Here is a 22627-nt window from a genome sequence, read left to right on the forward strand (position 1 = left end):
GAGAAAAAAACGATTCACACAGAGAAAGAAGGAGGTAGACCTGTGTATGAAGGGGTAAATGCACCCCAGCGAAAGCTAATGATTTCAATTTTTACTTCCTAATATTGCAGTCTTGGGGCGCCTCACGATGGAAAAACGTATACGTGGAATAAATATCTTCCGCCAAGAAACAACTGCCGCAAAGTTAGAAGGAATGACCACTTCATTATGCATCCTTCAGAGCCCGGCAATCGAAAGTGCTCGAATTGTTCCAGGGAACATATGACTGCATTTATGTCGTAAGTATTGAATCACAAATTTTATAATATTAAGCATGATAAGGTTTGCTTTGAGCCTGGTACAAAACGTTTACCCATAACGTGACAGGAAGTTGGAAGTTGCGTGCTTGGTGCACCACCAAGCACGCAACTTGTCGCTTGATTCCGTTTTTTTTTTTTTTTTTCCTTTTTTGAATACCAGCTAAACGTAGAGGAAACGCGAAGGAGAGTAGAACGCAAGGAACCACACTGCTGGTACTTCTGTGTTTTCTCTATATTCAGCTGGTGTTCAAGGAAGCTTGTCAAACCAACCGGCACAGCGCCAGGCCGTTTTCTTTGCATGTGGCCATGGCGGGAACTGTGCTCATGCGACGATAGATGGACGGAAGACTGTTATACATAGAATGTAGCTTCCAATACACAGTTAGCTTAGTAAAAACAAAGTACATACATTATACAATTTTTTTGGATAGAGAAGACGGGACGCCATTAGTACATATTGTTGCAGAATTAAATGCAACTGGCACAATAGTGCGAGAATATTAGCAATCCGATAAACGTATCAAGGTGTTCACTAAATAGAAAAGCATAGAGGAACTTAAGTGATGCCCTCTAATTTCCAAATTATAGTTTGTGCCGACCAAGCCATCACTAGAGCGACCCGACTGTAGCACACAGTAAAGGGGGGGGGGGGGCGCCCGGTTGACTAGGAGCTGTGGTAAAGCAAAATTTGACGTCCAACAAGCGACCCATCCGTGTGGCCGGCTCGTTTGTCTTCTGTTTGCTTTCACAAGTTTTGCAAGATTACGTTTGTAGACAGATCCACTCGGCTAGAGAAAGCACCTTTTCTTCACGCGCCGTTCGGGAAAATTCCGTATTTTCCATGTATTCCGGAGTTCGGTCTATTGGGTTGTCACCAATGCTGCGTGGACTAGACAATTTCTTTTAGCTGTTGTCAATCCATAGCGTATCCCCCTAGCTCCGTGGTGTCGAAGGCTACACGACCAACCTAAACTTGGGAAAGCGGAAGTTCAGGATATCATGACCGCAACATGGGCGAATCATTATCACTACTGAAGGTGCCAGCTGTACTTATAAAAGTACACGAGAAGAGGGAGGGTGAAAAGAGTACAAACGCATCAGCAGTGTGTTTGTCTTCTTTTTAGGGGCTAGCCATGTCCGTATGTCCGTCCGCCGTCGGGCGTGCCCCTCCCGAAGGAAAAATCCATCAATGTAACGCTGTTTGGCAGTCAATGTTTTCTAGTGGACCGCTGACTGTGCCTGACTGTACGTCAAGCATGACTGATTGGCCAACAAGTTACTCTGACCTACACTCTAAGAAAAAAGTTGACCTCAAGGGACTAACGGCAGCATTTGGTCCTCTGAACTCCCAGTTGCTCCTCGAAAGGACCATCTGGCTCAAGCTAGGTACCGTGCGCAAAAGCTGGGGACTAACTGCGCTCGACTGGGACCAACCGATAGGCGTGCGCGAGCAAAAGCATCCATTAGACCCCCTCAGACAGGGTGCATCTGTATGATTTAGTCCCCGAATGCAAACGGAATGTTCGCCAGGAGGACGGATGCTATTTCGCTTGTCTTGGGGATCGGCGAGACTCAGCCCAGCACGGCTGAAAGTGTTGACGAAACTCGGACGAAACTGGCGAATTTGTTTAATGTGCCAGGAACGTTAAGACATTGCATGGTAGAGCTTCACGCGTTGTGTGAAAGCGAGTGAACGAATGTGTTGACTCGACTTCTTCCAACTATCTCCTCAAAAACGATCTGTTGACATTCCAGAAGTCCCATTTACGTAATTTGCCTTCGCGCAAAAAATGTGCATTCATCCAAACGCAACACCTCCAAATACTAACACTTTTTTTCTTTTAAAAATGAAACTTAACAGTTTGTAGAAGCCACGCTTTTAACACCGGAGTCTCGCAGTCAGAATAAATGGTCATTTCAATCCCTAAAACTGAGCATTCCCACCGGCGATATAAGCAGTCGCGCGATGCCACTAGATCGCATCGCAAAAAAAATTAGATGGTCACACCGGCGTGTGCGATAAGCGAGTCCAACGCCTTCGTTGGCGAGTCGTTTGTCGAAAACTCTCGCTCCGAACGCCGTTGATTTGCTCAGCCGCTCCGCGACTAGATCGCATCGCAAAAAAGTTGAGTCGAGAAGCGACTGCTCCAATCGCGTCGCTTTTTGCCCGCGATGGTCGCTTTTGCGATGGAAGTTATCGTGCGGCTAGATCGCATCGCCGGTGGGAACGCGCCTCCGTCTCTGTGTGACAAACCTTTCTGGGTAGTCCAATGTCGAACTAAAATCCGCAACGACACACTTGATGCACGGCACGTTCCACTTAAAGAGCACATTCAGGGGCAGTATCCAGACGCCTTCATGCCATCGTCGTCGCTGTTTCCGAAACAATCCAGATGAACTACGAAGAACGAACCACGCCCGGAACGTCACACCTGGCAGCACCCTACTAATACAAAACAAATGCAAACTAAAAAAAAAAAAAAAGCCACTTGAGAAAGTTGAAAATGCTTAAGAGAGAAAGAGAAAAGAAAGAAAAAAAGAAGTGTCTGCTTGAGGTCACTCGACCGGCGTGTTGAAAGTGGCGACCGTCTCCCGTCCTTGGAGCTCTTCGGTGTCCTTGTGTCGTGTGCAGTGGGAGTGGGAAAAGAGATTATCTTCTGCGCGCACTGCCCCCTCCCCCCAATCCCCTACCCCGCATTCTTTGCTCCTTGTACACGCGGAGGGTTGGGCGTTGGTCAGATGGGGTCCGTCGGGAAAACGGGAAGTGTCTTTGTTTGAAAAGAACCTGTTTTTAGTAAGTTGAAAGTCGAAATACAGCCTTCGTCGGAGGCTGGTCGCCTTGTGTCGTCTCCGATCATGCCGGGATCGGGTTTGGATTCGCGGTACTGAAGCACTGCACTTGATCTGTTCTGACGTCGCAAGCCAAGGGAACTCGATTAAGGTATGTCGAAGTGCTTCTGTTTATGGTGTATTTAGTAACTGTGGCTTCAGAAAGTGTTTTCTTTTGAGCGCGTTCTCTAGCTTGCAAAGCGCGCGCCATGCTCTATTCTTTTTGGCACCCCGGTTGCTGATTTTGTTATGCGGCACAGAGACCTCATATTCTATCGTATCGAGCGAAACGCCAGTTCTACCGATGGCTTATTTTTGTGGGTGTGTGTGTTTCGCAGACCCTGGCAGGATCGCTTGACCATAAACGCCTGTCCACATGCAGCGGAGCGCTACAGGCATAACGCTGACCTTGCGTTATGCCTGTAGTTATGCCTGCGTTATGCCCGTCAGCACGCTAAGCGCGTGCTGACGGGATCGGTCAAAAGCTTTGTATCGCACCGACAAAACTCATGCTCACGGCAGACGAAAAGTAGCTCATGACACGTGAGCAGCGCTACATCAGCGCTTCGCTGCGTGTGAGAACCGGCATTAATGGAGACATTTATTCGATTGTACACTAGACTTTCGCGTTGATGGCGGGAGATCATGCCGTCACTTTGAAGCATAGTTTGAGCACGAACGCGCTGGGTCTGTAATTCGCAGCGAACGGGCTACTAAAATCTAATATTGCGCTGGTCTGCTGTCAACAGACTGCGTGTTGGATGTGAACCATTGTATCACTTATGCAGCCTATTTGTTAATTTATTATGCGTGTGTTATAACTTATATCTCATATATTTGTCAAGCGATTCGGTATTAATGCTGCCCTGTTACTAATAATCCAAATTCCTCGCAAACAGGAAAGAAGCTGCCGGAGCCCCAATAAGCGGTGCTGGGACCACGACCGACTTGGGCAGACGTCCCAGTGTCCAAGCCATCGTCGACGCAAGTGCGCTCTTCGGAATCTGGCCTTATCGTGGATTCTACCGCCCTGGAACTTTGACTTCAGTCATCCTTGAATGCGATGTGTATCTACGAGGCAATAAAGCTACTTTTAACCTGAACTCCACAATTTCGTTTCGGGAGATTTGTGGCACGGGACCAAATGAAAAAAAATAAACCTTTAGTCCCAGAAGCCTAAATCCAAGGGCGCAACGTTTAGACCCAGGGGTCCAAGTGCAAGGGCCTAACAGTTAGTCCTCGGGGTTCATTTGAACCGGTGTAGCAGTTAGTCCCAGGGGTCCAAGCGCAAGGGTCTAACAGTTCGTCTTCGAGGTTCAATTGAAACGGTGTAACAGTTGGTCCCAAAGGACCAAGTGCAAGGGCCTAACAGTTGGTCCTCGAGGTGTAACTGAAAGGGTGCAACAGTTAGTCCCAACGGTGCTAGTGCGAGGGACTAACTGACGGGGCGCAACAGTTGCTCCCGTTACAGTTGCTCCCCTAGGGGACTAATGGTGGTGGCAGCGCATTTAGTCCCCCGAGGGACTAAGTCGCGCTCCCTTTTTTCTTAGAGTGTACAGCCAAACTCCAGTCAGACTCCGCTTGTCGGCTTTCTGATGGTTTCCTGGTGGCAGTCGGCCGCCGCGAAATGCCATCAGGATGTCTTGGTGGCGATTCTGACTGTACATCGATTGTCTCTGACTGTACGTCAAAAAGCTTTGACGTGCAAACAGACGTACGGTCAAAGGACGTAAAGTTCGTTCGGATACCACTATTTCGTCAAATCTATGAATACAAAAAGTAATCTATGCACGAGAAAACGATTTCGGGACGTGAGCCCATAAAACCGCTGACGTTAGAGATATGACACGCAACGGACCGACAACCTTGATCAGAAGCCCGCCGAAGCGCCGAAGACGACACTTCGCCGAGCTTTCATGAACGATCGCTCTCGACTCGTTTTGTTTGCCCGCTCGCTCCAACCTGTCGATCCTGCCCGGGCTCTACAATGTCTTATGTTTTAGTAGAATTTCTACTCGACAAGACCCAGCCTGTTGTGAGTTCCGACGATGTAAGGGACTTTAGCGGTGTAGTTGAAGACGCCAAGGTGTACCAGGTCTACTGGGCCGGTGACGCGCGAACAAAAGGATCGCTCTACGACGCGAAAGTACTCTACATGGCAGATGAGTAGAACTGAAGTACGGCGAGTGATGTACGAGTGCTTTGCATAACACGCTGACGACTTAACTGCATTTGTAGCCGAAGCATCTCGTATAAACCAAATGGTCAAAGCGAGTTTCCTAAGCGGAGGCGTAGCATAGTGGTTAAGATGCCCGATTTGTATGCGAGTGGTCGCGGGTTCGATACGCTGTGCACCAGCTTTTTTTGTTCTTTTTTTTTTTGAACATTTTGTTTTATTGAGGCATTTGGCGATATTTATGAGTGCGTATAGCTTTACTCTTCTGTAAATGCTGCCCTTGTTGATGAAATTCCCTTGGCAGTGGCAGTCAGACGTCATCAGATGGACCATCAGATGACGTCTGATGGTCCATCACGTTCCACCAAGGCTGCTGACTGGCAGTCAGTGTCCCAAATTACGTACCTTGATGGAATTTTCAATAGGGCTGCTCGTGAGCTCACGAGCTACTGCTCGTGAGTTCAGCAGCGAGAGCAAGAAAAAAAAAATGAAAAAAAGCGTCCGACGTGCCTCTGCTCGTGAGCTCACGAAAAATCAGGGAGAAAAAAGAATGAAAAAAAAAAAAAATGAAAGAAGAAAAAGAAGAAAAAAAAAATGGGGGGCTCTGAGCTGCTATCCCATCTGTCTTTAAAAAAAAAAGAAAAAAACACACATTCTTCTACTCATAGAATTATTATAATGTACGCTAGAGGTGCAACTGGCGATAGGGTCTATGCAACTTCCGTGACGCAAATTGAAGCAGAGAGCAACCAGTCTACTTTTGCGGTGCTCATGTGCATTCCTCTGGGAAAACGCGCGTGCAGTTTGTCTTTTCGCCGAAAAATAACACGGAACACTTTAGCTATTTGGGTCGTACCGAATAGTATGTACCTTGATTAACACTGCAAAAATGTAATTGCTTTAGTTAGCGCATTTTTATTCATAAGTGAATGAATTTTAACTTCGCTATATTTCAGTCCCAACGTGTGTTCCGCTCCGCAGCAGTTCTGTAAAAACAAGCGACGATTCAAAGCAAAATTACAATCTAAAGGAATATAGAGTGTGTTCAAGGCTCGCCAGCATTCCGGTGACGCTTATATATTGATAATATGCCAGTCCTGTCACTATATTAAAATGACCCCGTCGTGCATGAGCAGATAAGAACACTCAAAAAGTAGAGAATAAAGTCCGTGGGCTATTAAAGGTGTCGCTTTGTATTGTTTTCTCTTAGGGTGCCTAGATGTCTGTCTGTCTCACGGTGAAGACATCCATTGTTGTCCGGAATGTGCCAGCGCGTGACGCTCTCGCGCACTCGGTGCGTGACTTGGGCGGTAAGATGGCGTCTATGCATAAGCCAAAGCTACGCGCTCGAGCTGAGTGACACCGGATTGCGCGCACTTTAAAATGCATAAAAAAACGATTGGGCGGAAAAATGGCTGAGATGTCACCACTCAAGCAAAAGCGCGCGTGTGTATGAAGGCACTCTATTTTCTCTGCCGGGTAGCTTTTATCGGGCACTTGTTCTCAAAGATTTCGAGTGTGCGGGTGATATTTCGAACGTAGAACGCGCAGCTTCGCTCAGAGTAGAAAGAATAAAGCGTTATATTACTTATTCCAAATCGGAATAGACAACGTGACCTTCAACTTATTTTTGTCGTACATGCACGGGTAGTTACCCTTAGCGAAAACTAATACGTTTGAAATATACCACATTCTAATTTGAGTGTATTTGAAATACAGTTCATAATTGTAAGTACACGAAAAATATACCGAAAATATAAACTTATTTTTTTTTACTTGGTAGTGAAATATACTTCTAAAAATCATTTTAAAATACCTTTACTTAAACTACATTTGAAGTTCCCTTCATGCGTTTTGAAATATGCAAATACTAAATTAATAGGCACAAAATACCTTTCACATATATTTCTTGAAATATTTATTTAATTCATGCAAAATATACTCCAACCCTAAAAAAATGGAGCAATCAAAAATACGTGCAGAATACTTTTAAAATACCTGAAAATCGTAAATACTGTTGTGATATACTCTAAGTACCTTTTGACTGCAGTACTTTGGTAGTTTGACTTAAACTACCAAAATATTGAAAAGCTCGCCTTCTAGAAGTTCACTTCAAGCAGATATGAAGTACACTGAAGCGCCTAAATACAGCACTTGATTAGTTTGTCAACTGAATTGCGCAGCACCGCACTGATAAATCAGCCCAGTTTATGTTATTGTTTCCTTTTTTTCTATCAAGAACACACCTGATCAGTTCCTTGCACACCAATCACAAACGGGGTTGAAGAACTACAACCACAACATTTGCTGATGCTGGAAAGCTTCAGCAGGTGCTGTGAACAGATACGTTTGGCCTGGTTTTGTTAGCAAAATGTTAGTTCACTGAACGTGTATACCCACCATTGTACGTGATGTGAATAGTGGCTTTAATATAGTGACATTAACGTATACCTTATTAAATAGTCTACTACTAAAAAGAAAAGGCAAAACAACTACTGTAAAATATTTATTTTTCGCGGGCTCAATATTTCGCCATTTAGGTCAAAGTTGGAGTTCTGGAATAATTCGAAAATTCTAATTTTCGCGACGCGCTGGGATCGCAATATAGATTTTAATGTTTTTACATTTTGCCGGAATTATTCACGGGACCTATTTTTCGGAATTGTAGGCGATTCGCGAATTTTGCGAGAATTAGGTCCTCACGAAAATAAAGTCGTTTACAGTATTTTAAACTGAAGAAACTGCCTTGATTCGCTTCGTCCTGAGTGGTGCTACGCAGAGAAGCAATGACATGTATTTTATGAGCCGTTTGTGTGGATATTGTTTTAGGGACTGCGCCGAATTGTTATTAGTTGTACCAATGCCTTTTAGTAAGAGATATCGTCCACGAACTTCAAAACACTGTTTCCCCTTCGACAGACTTCCGAGGAGAAGATCGAATACTTGGAACCTTAATAAGCGCAGAGGTGGTCACCGAAAAAATGATTACCTTCAATATGTAGGCTATATAAGGCTCTAGAGCAGTCAATGGGGCTGTAAATGAGTTGTTCAGTGCGTCATAGTGTTTGTGTTCGTTTCTAACGTAGCTTTGTAAGATGTATTAGTAGTGCCTTCAAATACCACAGGGACACCATTCGCTGACAAAATCGAAAATAAAAAAAATTGTGTAACCGGTTTTTGAATGCACAAATGTCATCTTGAGTGTGAAGGAATAATACTTTTGGTATATCTAAAATATTTTTTGATTCATATTTATAATGTATTTTGAATACATTACGGGCGTATTTCGAATGCGGCCAAAATAATACAGAATAAATACAAAATGAATATTCGTACTAAATATACTTCAACTTCGTTTGAAGTACGGCCTCTTTTTGCTAAGGGTACTGATCCACTGTTACTGCGTAGTTCTCGCCGTCCCCCTTAATTTCCAAATGTACTTCGTTCGTTTGGCACGTATATCCCTCATGCTGAAAAGCGCCGACGTCGTGTTCGCGCTAACAGTGTCCTACAGTGCACATAAAGCCACGTCCATTAAAGCACCGTTTTTAATGCGATCAATTTGAAAGAAAAACGCCGGAACTGACCAATTATTTTGTCGGTCGGACCGGACTGAGAAATGTTCCAAGCTACCTAGTATGTACGAATTATTTGGGATATTTGCTCTTATCGAGCGCTGAGAGAAAATGCACTCACTTTTCCTCATAGAAATCCATTACCGGAAGTCAATTTTCGACTGTTTGCTGTCTGCTTCAATTAGCGTCAACACACTAGCGCCACTTTAACCTCTAGCGTACATTATAATAACTCTATGCTTCTACTGACATGAATAAAAACGGCACCATCACCACTACCTATGACCAAAATCAGTATCAAGAAAAAGAAGAAAAAAAAGAGAGTAGGGGGTTCTGGAGTTGCCATCCCATCTGTCTTTCTAAAAAAAGGAAAAAGAAGAAAACCACACATTCTGCTACTGACATGAATGAAAACGGAACCATCAGCACTACCTATGACCAAAATCAGTATCATCAGCACCACCTGAGCTTCGCCCCAATCAACATCATTCACCACGTGGAGATGCGGTATTTTTTTTTTTTTCTTGTTCAATTCAGTACGGTTTCGGTAATGACGTACTCGCCCCGTCCGTCATTCCGCTGGACGGCGGAAGGTCCTTTGCGGCCCCGAATTCGCACACTTACAACAACCTCGGCCGTTGCGTTGCCGCTTGCAGCAGATTTCGGGAGGCCCACTGAGTGAGTATGTTCTGAGTCATAACGTACTCGGCGCGTCCGCCGTTGGGGTGGACGGCGGATGGTCCTTTAGGACTCCGAATTCTCCTGCTTGATTACACCGTTACCCCCTTCTTGCTGCAGGTCCCGGGAAGCCCGCTGAGTACGGCCTCGGTCATGAGTTACTCAGCGTGTCCGACCTTGGGCAGGACGGCGGAAGGTTTTCTGAGGCCCGAGTTCTCACGGTTAGGAGAACCGTATGGGTCCTCTGTTGCAGCGGATCTTCGGAGGCTCGCTAAGTACGGTCTCGTCGTAAATTACTCGGGGCGTTCACTGTTGGGGCGGTCATGGGAGGGACCTTTGCGGCCCCGGACTTTCACGGCTAAGAGAACGCCGTTGCGTCAGCTGTTGCAGTGATCTCGGCAGGGACGCTGAGTACGATGTCGGTCATCAGGTACTCGGCGCGTTTACCCTTGGAGAACACAACCGAAGGTCCTTCTCGTCCCGGGATTCTCACGGATAGGAGAACACCGACGCGTATCCTGCTGCAGTGGATTTCAGGAGGCTCGCTGAGCCCGGTCTCACTTATAACGTACTCGCCGCGTCCGCCGTTGGGGTGGGCGGCGGAGGGTCTTTTATGACAACGAAGTCTCACGCTTGAGCACGCCGTTACAACCCTTCATGCGGCAGATCTCGACAGGGCCCTGAGTAGGGTCTGGGTCATGAATTACGAAGCGCGTCCGACATTCAGCAGGACAGCGGAAGGCTCTTTGCGACCCGGATTCTCACGGTTAAAAGAACGCCGTTGCGTCAACCATTGCGGTGGATTTCGACAGGGCCGTGAGTAGGGTCTGGGTCATAAATTACTAAGCGCGTCCGACATTGAGAAGGACGGCGGAAGGCTCTCTATGGCCCGGATTCTCATGGTTATAAGACCGCCGTTGCGTCAACTATTGCGGTAGATTTTGCCAGGGCAGTGAGTAGGGTTTGGGTCATAAATTACTAAGCGCGTCCGACATTCAGCAGGACGGCGGAAGGCTCTTTGCGGCCGGATTCTCACGGTTATAAGAACGCCGTTACGTCAACTATTGCGCCAGATCTCGACAGGGCCGTGAGTAGGGTCTGGGTCATAAATTACTAAGCGCGTCCGACATTGAGAAAGACGGCGGAAGGCTCTCTATGGCCCGGATTCTCATGGTTATAAGACCGCCGTTGCGTCAACTATTGCGGTGGATTTTGCCAGGGCGGTGAGTAGGGTTTGGGTCATAAATTACTAAGCGCGTCCGACATTCAGCAGGACGGCGGAAGGCTCTTTGCGGCCGGATTCTTACGGTTATAAGAACGCCGTTACGTCAACTATTGCGCCAGATCTCGACAGGGCCGTGAGTAGGGTCTGGGTCATAAATTACTAAGCGCGTCCGACATTGAGAAGGACGGCGGAAGGCTCTTTGCGGCCCGGATGCTCACGGCTTTAAGAACCCCGTTGCGTCAACTATAGCGGTGGATCTCGGGAGGCCAAATGAGTATGGTCTGGCTTATGAAATTACTAAGCGCGTCCGACCTTGAGCAGGACAGCGGAAGGCTTTTTACGGCCCGGATTCCCACGTTTATAAGACCCTTGTTGCGTCAACTATTGCGGTGGATCTCGAGAGAGCCGTGAGTATGGTCTGGGTCATGAATTACAAAGTGCGTCCGACCTTGAGCCTGACGGCAGAAGCTCTTTGCGGCCCGGATTCTCACGGTTATAAGAAACCCGTTGCGTCATCTATTGCGTTTGATCTCGAGAGGGCCGTGAGTATGGTCTGTGTCATGAATTACTAAGCACTTCCTATCTTGAGCAGGACGGCGGAAGGTTTTTTGCGGCCCGGATTCTCGCGGTTATAAGAAACCCGTTGCGCCAACTATTGCGTTGGATCTCGGGAGAGCCATTAGTATGGTCTGGGTCATAAATATCTAAGTGTGTCCGACCTTGAGCAGGACGGCGGAAGGCTCTTTGCCGCCCGGATTCTCACGGTTATAACAACCCCGTTGCGTCAACTATTGCGGTGGATATCGGGAGGGCCATGAGAACGGTCTGGGTCATGAATTACTAAGCACGTCCGACCTTGAGCACGATGGCGGAAGGCTCATTGCGGCCCAGATTCTTACGGTTATGAGAACCCCGCTGAGTCTCCTATTGCGGTGGATCTCGGGAGGGCCGCTGAGTGCGGTCTCAGTCACGAGGTTCTCTGCGTGCCCGCCGTTAGGATGGATGGCGTAAGGTACTTTGCGGCGCCGAATTCTCAAGACTATGAGTAGCCCGTTGCGTTCTCTGCTGCAGTGGATTTCTGGAGGCACAGCCTCGGTAGTAGATTTTTCGGCGCGTCCGCAGTTTGGCGGAAAGCGGTAGGTACTTTGCAGCCCCTAGGAGGTGTGCCAATATTAACAATTTCTAAATAGCGAATCGGAAGTAGCCCTATTCGATTCGTTCATCGAATAGAAAAAAAATATTTTAAAAGTTTCAAATGCTTTTGAAGTAATTTCAGAATAGTCATTAAGGTGTCGCTCATTGAGATTCTTTACAGGCGTCCCGCAACGCTCCGGCGAGCTGCCGCACGTGCTGCAGGATGGCAAGGCTATCTTGCGGCACTCCTAAAGTTCCTCTATAAGAACTCTAGGAATTCCTATAGAAGAACTCCTGCTTCTTTCAGAAGCCAGAGTTGCGCGTTCATCCCCGTAGCGCCGTCTTTCCAGCACAGCATGTTGATCCTGAACCTCATAGTATCTGAATTCGGCGAATCGCCGCGCCGCGCGTTCGAAGCGCGCGGCTTGCTCAAAAGCAGTTCAACGTACGCCAGGGCGCGTGCAACGTTGACTTTCCGTAGGGCATTTGTTCCAAATTCTCACGTGATCGGAGTTTGGCGAATAGCTGCGCGGCGGCTCGTGGGAATCAGACGCACAACTCTGGCTCCCGTAGGAAGCCTCTACAGGAACTCTATCTTCTTCTAGGCTATGATCATGATCGTCGGCAGCAGCAGTTTTTCTCAATGCATGCGTTGCTGTTGCCTGCATAAGGAACCGCTTTCCAACGATAATGGTCGTGCACTTTCTCAAAAAGCGTGTCGTGGAGACACTTCACAAATGTTTGTAACGGTGCCGCCGCTCGGTATGAGCGAAGTAGAAGTATTCGAAGCGAGAATTTCTTTGTAAAGAAACCGCAGCGGAGTTTGGAAATGTTTCGATCGCCCCCGCGTTGCCTCGTCAAGATGCCTCGTGCATGGCGCCTTTTTGAACAAGCCAACAAGCAAGACAACGCCTTCGTTGAATCCCCTAGAGCTTCATTCATGGGCCCGCAAGGTGTTGAAAGTGGAGCTGCTATGGCGCAACAACGTTATGCTCCAAAGTCCAAGTACGTAAGCATAATACCGGCTCTCAGGCTTCAAGTAATTAATAAGAACGTTCGAGCCAGAGCAATTTTCTGTTTCACCGCAACTGGCTTGCACAGCTACACAGTCGTGGAGGAACCAGCTTTTCTGGAGCTGACCAAATGTGCGGTGCCGAAGTAGAACATGTCTCCCCGAACGTCGTTCTCAAGGACCGTCGTACTCGAAATGTATGATGCTGCTAGGTATGTTCTCCACACTCTGCTGCACAGTTTCCCAAGGAAGGACGTGGGGTGTATCGCGATCTCCACTGACAGCTCGTCGTCACGAGCTGGCAACATTTATGAGTCAGTGACGTGCCATGTGCTGAGTAAGAACTTCGTGTCTTACAGTTTTGTGCTTGTGTACCCCTGCATACGTGAACGCCATACTGCAAAGAATCTGCGTTCTCTCATCGAGGAAGTCATCGACGAGTGGGGCATACTTTTGACTCTTTCTTGCTTTGTGGTCCCTAATAACGCTCGGAACTTGGTTTCTGCGATTGCGCGAACGCCGTGGGTGCACATTGCAAGTTTTGCTCAGACCTTGCAACTTTCCGTTCAAAATGCCAAGAAAGAAACCAAAGGGTTCGCAGATATATGCACCAAGGCGCAAGCCAAAGAAGGGCACTATAAGTGGAGCAACGGTGCAAGGACAAGACTGCACGATGTACAAAAGAGAGTGGTCATAGAGGTTCCTCTTGAGCTAGTAAAATATGTAACAAGATGGAATAGGGAGTACGCCATGGTTGCACACCTGCTGAAGCTCAAGGTCGTTGTTGCATTAGACCTTGCAGAAGCCGACACCGTTGAGAACTTGACCACGGACGAATGGCGTCTTTTAATTGCCTTGGTGTCAGAGCTGCAACCAATTGGAGAAGCTACAACAGCTGCTTGTGCCGAGCTTTCCCAACACTCGCCATGGTTGTTCCAATTGTTCAATTTGTGAAGATGTTGCTTTCTGTGGGCGCAAGTGGAACTCAAGACAAGGAATTGACCCAGAATCTTCTCAGATCAGTGAAAACAAGGTTCCTGAATATAAGCACACAAGCACCGCAAGCCCCTGTCATCTTCCTTGATACTCAATTGAAGGATATGTCCTACGGCAAGGGAGAAAAATATAATCTAGAGTTCCTACTAAGTACAATGCTTCAGGATGTGCCAGACTCAACACAGCTCACGTCCAATGAAAGTTGTGACGAACAGCAATCTGAAACCAGTGAGCAGCTTTCAGTGTTGGTGATATTGAACAGCTTGGCATTGCCGAAAAAGAATTAAGCACCAAGTTGTCTGATGAAAGAAGTCTAGGACTGCCTTCAGTTTCCACTTTTGCCACGTACCGACAGCCCATTTTACTGGCGACAAACTGCAAGCAAGGAAGCATATAAGAAGCTCGCATGCCGGGCGCGAAAATACCTTGCAATTTACGCAACCCAGGTCACAGTGTGTTCGAACACAGTGGCAAGCCGATAAATGTACATTACTGCAAAAAACGAAGAATATAAGTAGTAGTAAAAGTGTACCAGTTAGGCCAACTTGTAAACAAACCGTTGCTAGGGGCGTTGCCCTGTGGGCGGGGCCCGATCCGACCAATCACAGCGCCGCAGGGCGGGGCCTACCCCAATCCGACCAATCACAGAGCAGTGGGGCGGGACACCTGCCCCCTCTCCCATCCCAGTGACCAATCGGAGCCCATCGAGGTCCCGCCCTCGAGTCACGTACGTGGTATAGGTGTGAGGTGACGTAGCCAATGTTAACACCTCGTTAAGGATGTTAACACATGCTTAACAAGGTGTTAACAGCCGATGTTATCAGTCACGTACGCGGCGCGTGTCAGAAGTGTGGGAAAGTCACGTACAGAGATGTCGTCACCACCACTCACAACCACGTGATTTTCCCCGGGTTCGAGTTGCGTCCGACAGAGGGCGCTCACGTGATCTCACACATGGTTCGACTTGCGTCCGACAGAGGGCGCTCACGTGATTTCACACAGGGTTTGAGTTGCGTCCGATAGAGGGCGCTCATGTGATGTCACATGACGGTCACGTGATATTATTTGAATCGCTGCGCGGTAAATGGCTTTTAATCGCTAAAAAAGGCTCTGCGGCGGCTGGGAATCGACCTCGCTACCTTGTGCACAGGAGCCCGACACTCTACCCCCTGAGCTAGAAGCACATTGCTTCCCAGAGGGCTTAACTCGTCTTAGTTGTCCGTGTGTGTGTGCAAACCAGATCACGTGCTTTCCCGCTACCTGGCTTTTGTTGGGTCGATTGAAAAACAGGATACGACATTGCCGCAGGTCATGTGACGATGGTCGTGTAATATTATTTGCATCGCCGGGCTCTAGCGTTGCTCGTCTTCTTATCACGTGATTTCGCGCGATTCAAACGGTGTTCGCGGACTCGTAGCCTCATGGCGCCCCCTTAGCTGATGCATTTGGGGTCTTCGACCCGCTAAATTTGGGCATCATGTGACGGTCCCAAATAGCAGCAGCTGGGTCCCGCTAAATGAGGTTGTTGAGGTGACGGTAAAATTTTGGAGCTCGCGGATCGTGATATATCTTGGTCCAGCGTAAAGCTTTAAAGTAGCCCTGCTAAAATTTGGGGCGAGGGGGTCACGGTAAAACTTTGAAGTTCACAGGCCGTGCTACATCTTCGCCCCAGCGTAAAGCATTCAAGTGGCCCTGCTAAATATTGGGTTCCAGCTTATGTCAGAAACGCCTCACGTCCTGGAAATCGACAAGGAGAGAAACGTCAAGTTTGCCGGCTAAAATGGAAGAGCACGAATTTTACCCAATGTTCGCGGGAAATCATTGCACGCGTCCCTGGTTTCGTGGCACGTTCGCGTGCGACGAGATTGGTCAAGAGACAGCATCACCCGGTCTTTACGTAGTGAATACGGCACCGGGCTCGGTCTTCGTTCGGTGAACACTGGGCTCTTCAAAACCTTCTCGGCGAGCGACTATACCGACGGAACGACACACACACATTTCCATACTCGTGCGCAAGCAATTTTCCTCTCCCGCTTTAAAGCTCTCCTGCTGCTCCGCCCTGTAACCTGATCTCGAAATAAAGCCACAAAAAGGACACAAAGCGAGGATGGATCTTTTTCTTCGTTTTTATTCAATAGGCATATATCTAAGAAATTCTCGAGACACGGAGAAACAAAGGGAGCGCGACAGCTCTTTATACAAGCATCAAACACTCGGCGGGGGGAAAAAACCCTCGCGCTAAATGAAAATCACACAACAAAATGGCTCTTTACACAACCCTCTGTGTACACACACGCGGACGCATCAGTCTGAAATGATGGAGATCAGAGAAAGCACTTCACTTAGAGGCTCCAATGTCCGAAAGGAAGAGTTGAAACGCCGTCGGTGTCGGTGAAGCGCTTGTTGTCAAACGGTTTGAGTCCTATCTTCTCCACGGCAACAGTCTTGTTCTCGCACAACTTACGAGCGATAGTCCGCTGCGTGATCTTGTGCAGAGTTTGTTGCTCGAGAGTTTGAACGTAGAGCTCGTAGGTTAGCTTACGGGACTCGCACCTTTTCACTCCTTTCGCCCTCACATAGTGCTCTCGGGAGGCTAGTTCGAGCGAATAGAGTTTTGGTTTCAGACAAACAAATCCAAGAATGTGATCTTTTGGGAATTCATTTTTGAACACTCCTAGTTTCATTTTGTTTGCGGGAGAAAACAAGGGGTGATCGCCCGGGTACCCAGAAGTATCCAGGTGAGTTTCGGCAAGGGTCGCGAGCTTCGAGTCTACATCCGGGTCGGTGATTTGGAGAATGAACGAGTCCGTGTCGCTGTACGCTGCGCGAGCGTCGGGGAAAACGCGCCTGACCTGCTTGTAGAAAAATTCGTACATGACCAGTTTGGACATCTCTAGGATAGAGAAACCCGCGTACACGGGTTTGTTCAAGTGTAGCGTTCTCTGGGAAAACTGAAAGATCACCACGGTCGGGCTGATTGCCGCAAACTGCCTGAGGTTAGGCTTCTGCAGGTTTTTGAGCACTTCGTCCTCGTTCACGCTAATGACAACGTTATTGTACTGGCGTGGGTTTTCGATTGTCTTGCCATAAATTGAATTCATAATGCGTTTAGATAGGTTCTTTTGAAAAGCATTAGTCGCCTGTTTTCGCAGGTTGTGGTTAAAGTCGATGAAATCTTTAAGGAATGCACTCTGCGAAAACTTTAAAACGCGATGAATGGCCTTTAGCTGTAAGCCCAACTCCAGATACAGCTTGAGATTTCGGTAGTGAATGATGTAATTCCGTTTCGGGTAAAAGGTGAGAAGCAGCTTTCGCTCAGACTCTCGCTGGGGTAGGTGAAATTTTTCGACGAGCGCCTTTTTGATAGGGTGAGAGCCATTCGAGCGGGACTCCTCGTTTCTCGGGAGCCAGGGGAAAGTCCGCGTGCGAATCGTGTAGCTCCCGAGGATAGTCGAGGTCCACCTCTAAAATGTAACCCTCGGGCGCGTCGTCGGTAACCTGCTGGATGTGGAGAGCGTCGATTTCCTCGCGGTCTAGCCAGCGAAAATCTGCGCATGGAAGGGCTTGCCGCATGGTGGAAGCGTACAGGCCGTTCACGTCGAGGTCTAAAATTTGAGAAACCGCCGTGTTCGGATCAAAACATGCGGTTCCTGGCACGTTAGCCCTCGTGTTACGAATGGCACATTGAACGATTCCTCCGCGCAGACCAGCTTCGATGAACAGATACACATCCACGTCGTCGAGCAGCTCCAGTTTTACCCCAGTCTGTTTAAGTGCGCAGGCAAGACTGAGCGCGGGCAGGGAAACGTAGTGTAACGGATCGAGCTCGTACGTGTCTAAAGTCCATTTCCTAAAATTTTGGAACACGTCGGCGAGAAGTAGGCAGTCGAGTTTCAGGTAGCAGTCACTGTATTCTCCTAGGCTTTTGAAATTGAATGTTTCAAAGACGGTTGGGCGTGGCGGTAGTCCTCCTCCGAAATTTGGCTGTCGTTAAGCTTGTTGTAAAATGATTCGCGGGGCGGTAGCTCGGGCTCCCGGTAAGCCTCGAAACTGGTCACATAGTCGTAGGGAAATACGCCTTTCCGCGCCAGAAGCTCAACGTGCAGCGGAAAAGCCTGCTTTAGACAGCACAGGTTTTCTAGTCCCTTGGAACGGAGGTCCTGAACCAGCGCGTCCAAGCTGGCGGGGAGAAAGGCCAGACTGTCGAGAAACCGCAGGTTACCCACGTCGAGTCGCTTAAATTGCTGGCAGCTAGTGGCGAGCACTTTAATATCTTTAGACTCGAATAAGTCGAGTTTGGGTAGTATAAAGGCCAGGTCATACGAATGGTTGTGCGCGAGCACTGGAATGACTTTCTTGTTTACTCTCAGATTTAAATTGCATCCCTGACACAACGACTGCCTGTACGATCCGCTAAAGTGATCGTGATCTCTGACTTTTCTCTTTCGATTTCCAAACGATTCGCCACAAATCGCGCAGTGAGAGGCCGACGCGTGAGCCTCTTCGTCCACGCTCACCATAGGCACTTCCTCACTTCGAATCCATTCGCCAATGAGCTTGGACAATTGATTAAGGATGGAAATGAACTTTTCCACGCAGTCCTCGCCCCGGTACAAAAACTGCTCGACGATACGCGAGTCCGTGGATCGGATTACGAGTATGCAAAAGGAACTGGGGACGTGCTTCTCGTAAGCCTGACCCATGTTTTCCGCTTCCAGAATGGCCTCGAAATCGTAGACGCAAAAGTAGGGGAAAGGTTCCATCGCCTGTGGGCTCCGGAAATACAGCGCGTCCCCCTTTGTAGGACACACCGTTCGGACTGCCTTCTTTTCCTTACACAGCGATAAATGACTTCCCAGCGCAGTGCGAAAGCGAAAGCCCATCATACACCTTTTACAGCGAAAACGGTGAGTGCGCCTGTTCGCGAAAAGTCCGGCAAAGTTGGTGATTAGAACAAAGTGGTCGTCTATCAGAAGCAAATCCACGTGCTTCTCCCGCTCGCTATCGTTTACTTTGAGCGGGTAGACGAACCTTTGTTCTCGATCATAACCGTACACATTTACGGACACGGAGTTTTTTCTCTCGAAAGCCTGCACGTCTTGCGGAAACGTCACTGGATACGCGGTGGGGAACCAATACTTGCCAAAATGTTCTCGGTAGCAAGAAGCTCTCGATCGTTTAGAGGGTGCGGGATGGAGACCGGCGAGCACAGAAAACACAAAGCACATGTTTTTCTCCGACTCGTTCAGTTGCTCGTTCACATTCACTAGACACTTTCTGCTTGGAAGTTCCCCGGGTAACACAAAACTCGCACAACCGACCGTGGGCGGAATGAAACGTCCCACGGTGATGGTGCAGGTCTGAATGGCGACGACGACAAGCCCAGATCCTCGTTCTTGATACTGTTCGAGGCGAGCAGAGATCTCGGCGCATGCAGTCTGTAGAGCATCGCGAATGCTACCTTCGGCCCAAACCGTGTGGACTAAAGAATGAAAGTAGTGCACGCTGAATTCAAATTCGTCGTCACCGCTGAGACGAGTCATTTCCACGGTTAGTGTGATGAAAAAACGCAATGGCATTTCATAATGCCTAAAGACATTGGCCATTGCGTCGGACTGAAGCCGAAAAAGCGTGGATACATCGTGAGACTCGTCGTCGCGCTCGTGCAAATGCATATCATAACGCGCGGTAAAGTTTCGAAAGGCGCACAGTGAGTTGATGAACGGAAGGCAATCTTGCGACGGGATATTGTGAACCTGGGCCAGATGAACTTGTAACGACTCCGCGCTGGAGTACTGCTGCCGCTCTCGCGCATCACACAAGTGGCAGGTTACCATTTTTTTTTTCTGGAGTTGTCCCGAGCGGCTCACAATTTTTTTTTTTTTAGTCAGAGCACGAGAAAGTGATGACCGGTGACCGCTCGTCACCACTGGTTTTCTCCATCGTGTGTCCCTTCATCGCCCTCATGCTCTGGAGATCTTCCTCATTCAGTTCGGCAAACCGCTTGGGTAAAAATACTTTTACCACATCGCTCTCCAGCTGCAGAGTCACATAAAGGGATGGCCCGTAACGGGTGTCCATTCGCCTCACCTCCAGCACGGGTATCTTGACGTTGCACGGAATGGCGCCCATGCTGACAAACAAAGACGACGACGACGCTCGCAGTGACGACAGCTTGTTCAGGACCCCGTCCATTTTGGGTTGACCGGAGGGCGGCGGTGGCTCGAGGTGGAACGACAGTCTGGAAATAATGACACATTAGTATACGGCGACCCTACAAAGCTTTTTCTTTTTCAGCATTACCTTTTTCTTCCGGAGAGATAGGCAGTGAAGACACTTAGGGGACGATACCTCGGATTATATATACCGAGCGGATTGCGTAATGACGACTCGCTGTGCAAGCAACACGTGCGTAGGAAAAGAAAAGACCGAGCCTGAAAACAAAAGAGCTAGCGAGCCAGCGTCAAAACAACGTATTTAACTTGCATATAAGAAAAAATCGCATTCCGAGCTTTCGAGACATGTCCAAACCTGCATATACTTCCTGCTAGACGACTTTGAAGCGAGCGGTCAACTCGGACCTTGGAGAGCCTCCGCTTATTTTTTTATTTTCCTTCGTTGCTTAATCACTGTTAATCGCTGCTCGTGTACGCGCTGTCGCTATAAACCGCAGTGTTGCGACGCGTGTTTAAATTAGCATTTATCGCGAAGCTAAAGAGCGCCGCGCGGGAATGTGCTTCGCACGAGTACTTAGAAACGTGTCTGCGATGCCTTTTTTTCCACTCGTCTACGAGCGTAGCACGCGAGGTCACCGACATGTCTTCGGATCTGGACAAGGTCAGGCGCGTTTTCCCCGACGCTCGCGCAGCGTACAGCGACACGGACTCGTTCATTCTCCAAATCACCGACCCGGATGTAGACTCGAAGCTCGCGACCCTTGCCGAAACTCACCTGGATACTTCTGGGTACCCGGGCGATCACCCCTTGTTTTCTCCCGCAAACAAAATGAAACTAGGAGTGTTCAAAAATGAATTCCCAAAAGATCACATTCTTGGATTTGTTTGTCTGAAACCAAAACTCTATTCGCTCGAACTAGCCTCCCGAGAGCACTATGTGAGGGCGAAAGGAGTGAAAAGGTGCGAGTCCCGTAAGCTAACCTACGAGCTCTACGTTCAAACTCTCGAGCAACAAACTCTGCACAAGATCACGCAGCGGACTATCGCTCGTAAGTTGTGCGAGAACAAGACTGTTGCCGTGGAGAAGATAGGACTCAACCCGTTTGACAACAAGCGCTTCATCGACACCGACGGCGTTTCAACTCTTCCTTTCGGACATTGGAGCCTCTAAGTGAAGTGCTTTCTCTGATCTCCATCATTTCAGACTGATGCGTCCGTGTGTGTGTACACACAGAGGGTTGTGTAAAGAGCCATTTTGTTGGGTGATTTTCATTTAGCGCGAGGGTTTTTCCCCCCGCCGAGTGTTTGATGCTTGTATAAAGAGCTGTCGCGCTCCCTTTGTTTCTCCGTGTCTCGAGAATTTCTTAGATATATGCCTATTGAATAAAAAGAAAAAGATCCATCCTCGCTTTGTGTCCTTTTTGTGGCTTTATTTCGAGATCAGGTTACAGGGCGGAGCAGCAGGAGAGCTTTAAAGCGGGAGAGGAAAATTGCTTGCGCACGAGTATGGAAATGTGTGTGTGTCGTTCCGTCGGTATATTCGCTCGCCGAGAAGGTTTTGATACACTCGCGGAACGAGAAAAGAACCCAGTGTTCATCGAACGAAGACCTCGGTGCCGTATTCACTACGTAAAGACCGGGTGACGCTGTCTCTTGACCAATCTCGTCGCACGCGAACGTGCCACGAAACCAGGGACGCGTGCAATGATTTCCCGCGAACATTGGGTAAAATTCGTGCTCTTCCATTTTAGCCGGCAAACGTTTCTCTCCTTGTCAATTTCCAGGACGCGAGGCTATTGCTGACATAAGCTGGAACCCAATATTTAGCAGGGCCACTTGAATGCTTTACGCTGGGGCGAAGATGTAGCACGGCCTGTGAACTTCAAAGTTTTACCGTGACCCCAGCTAAACATTTAGCGGCACCCAGCTGGTGCTAAGGGAATCTTCAGATGACGCCAAAATTTAGCGGGTCGAAGCTTTTACCACTAGATGTCAGCAATTTTAGCATTTAACTTTTCAAAGCTCTAACACTAGATGGTGCCTATCAAAAAATTAAAAAAAAAATCGCTGGGTTCGGCATGGTCTTTGAGCTTCAAGACTTTGCGCTGGCCCGCAAAATTACGCAGGCCCACTTCAAAGCTTTACGTTGGCCCAACAATTAACACGGTCCGCCAGCTTCAACGTTTTACCGTGACCTCACCCCCAATGCAGTGGCACCCAGCTGGTGCTAATTGGGACCTTCACACGACGCTCAAAATTTATAGCAGGTCCAAGCTTTTACCACCAGATGGCACTCAATTTTTAACGAGGACCACTTCACAGTTTGAACACTAGATGGCGCCTATTCCCGAAATTCGCTGGGTCTTTACAAAGTTTTACGAGCTCGCCCCAAATTTTAGCAGGGCTACTTTAAAGCTTTACGCTGGACCAAGATATATCACGATCCGCGAGCTCCAAAATTTTACCGTCACCTCAACCCCCAGCCATTTAGCGGGACCCAGCTGCTGCTATCCGGGACCGTCACATG

At 48.3% G+C, this 22627-nt stretch overlaps 1 protein-coding gene across 1 annotated transcript in view; it reads left to right on the forward strand.

Annotated features, from left to right (window-relative positions):
• Nucleotides 1-22627, forward strand: part of LOC115328897 (A disintegrin and metalloproteinase with thrombospondin motifs 16-like) — a 177962-nt gene that overhangs the window by 130261 nt on the left and 25074 nt on the right. Inside the window, exon 11 of the mRNA XM_040205357.1 lies at nucleotides 111-278. Coding sequence (XP_040061291.1) covers nucleotides 111-278 — 168 coding nt within the window. The remainder of the gene's footprint in view (nucleotides 1-110; nucleotides 279-22627) is intronic.

This window comes from Ixodes scapularis, unplaced genomic scaffold (assembly GCF_016920785.2).
Source record: "Ixodes scapularis isolate PalLabHiFi unplaced genomic scaffold, ASM1692078v2 PGA_scaffold4__175_contigs__length_147842914, whole genome shotgun sequence".
NCBI classification, from domain to species: domain Eukaryota; kingdom Metazoa; phylum Arthropoda; class Arachnida; order Ixodida; family Ixodidae; genus Ixodes; species Ixodes scapularis.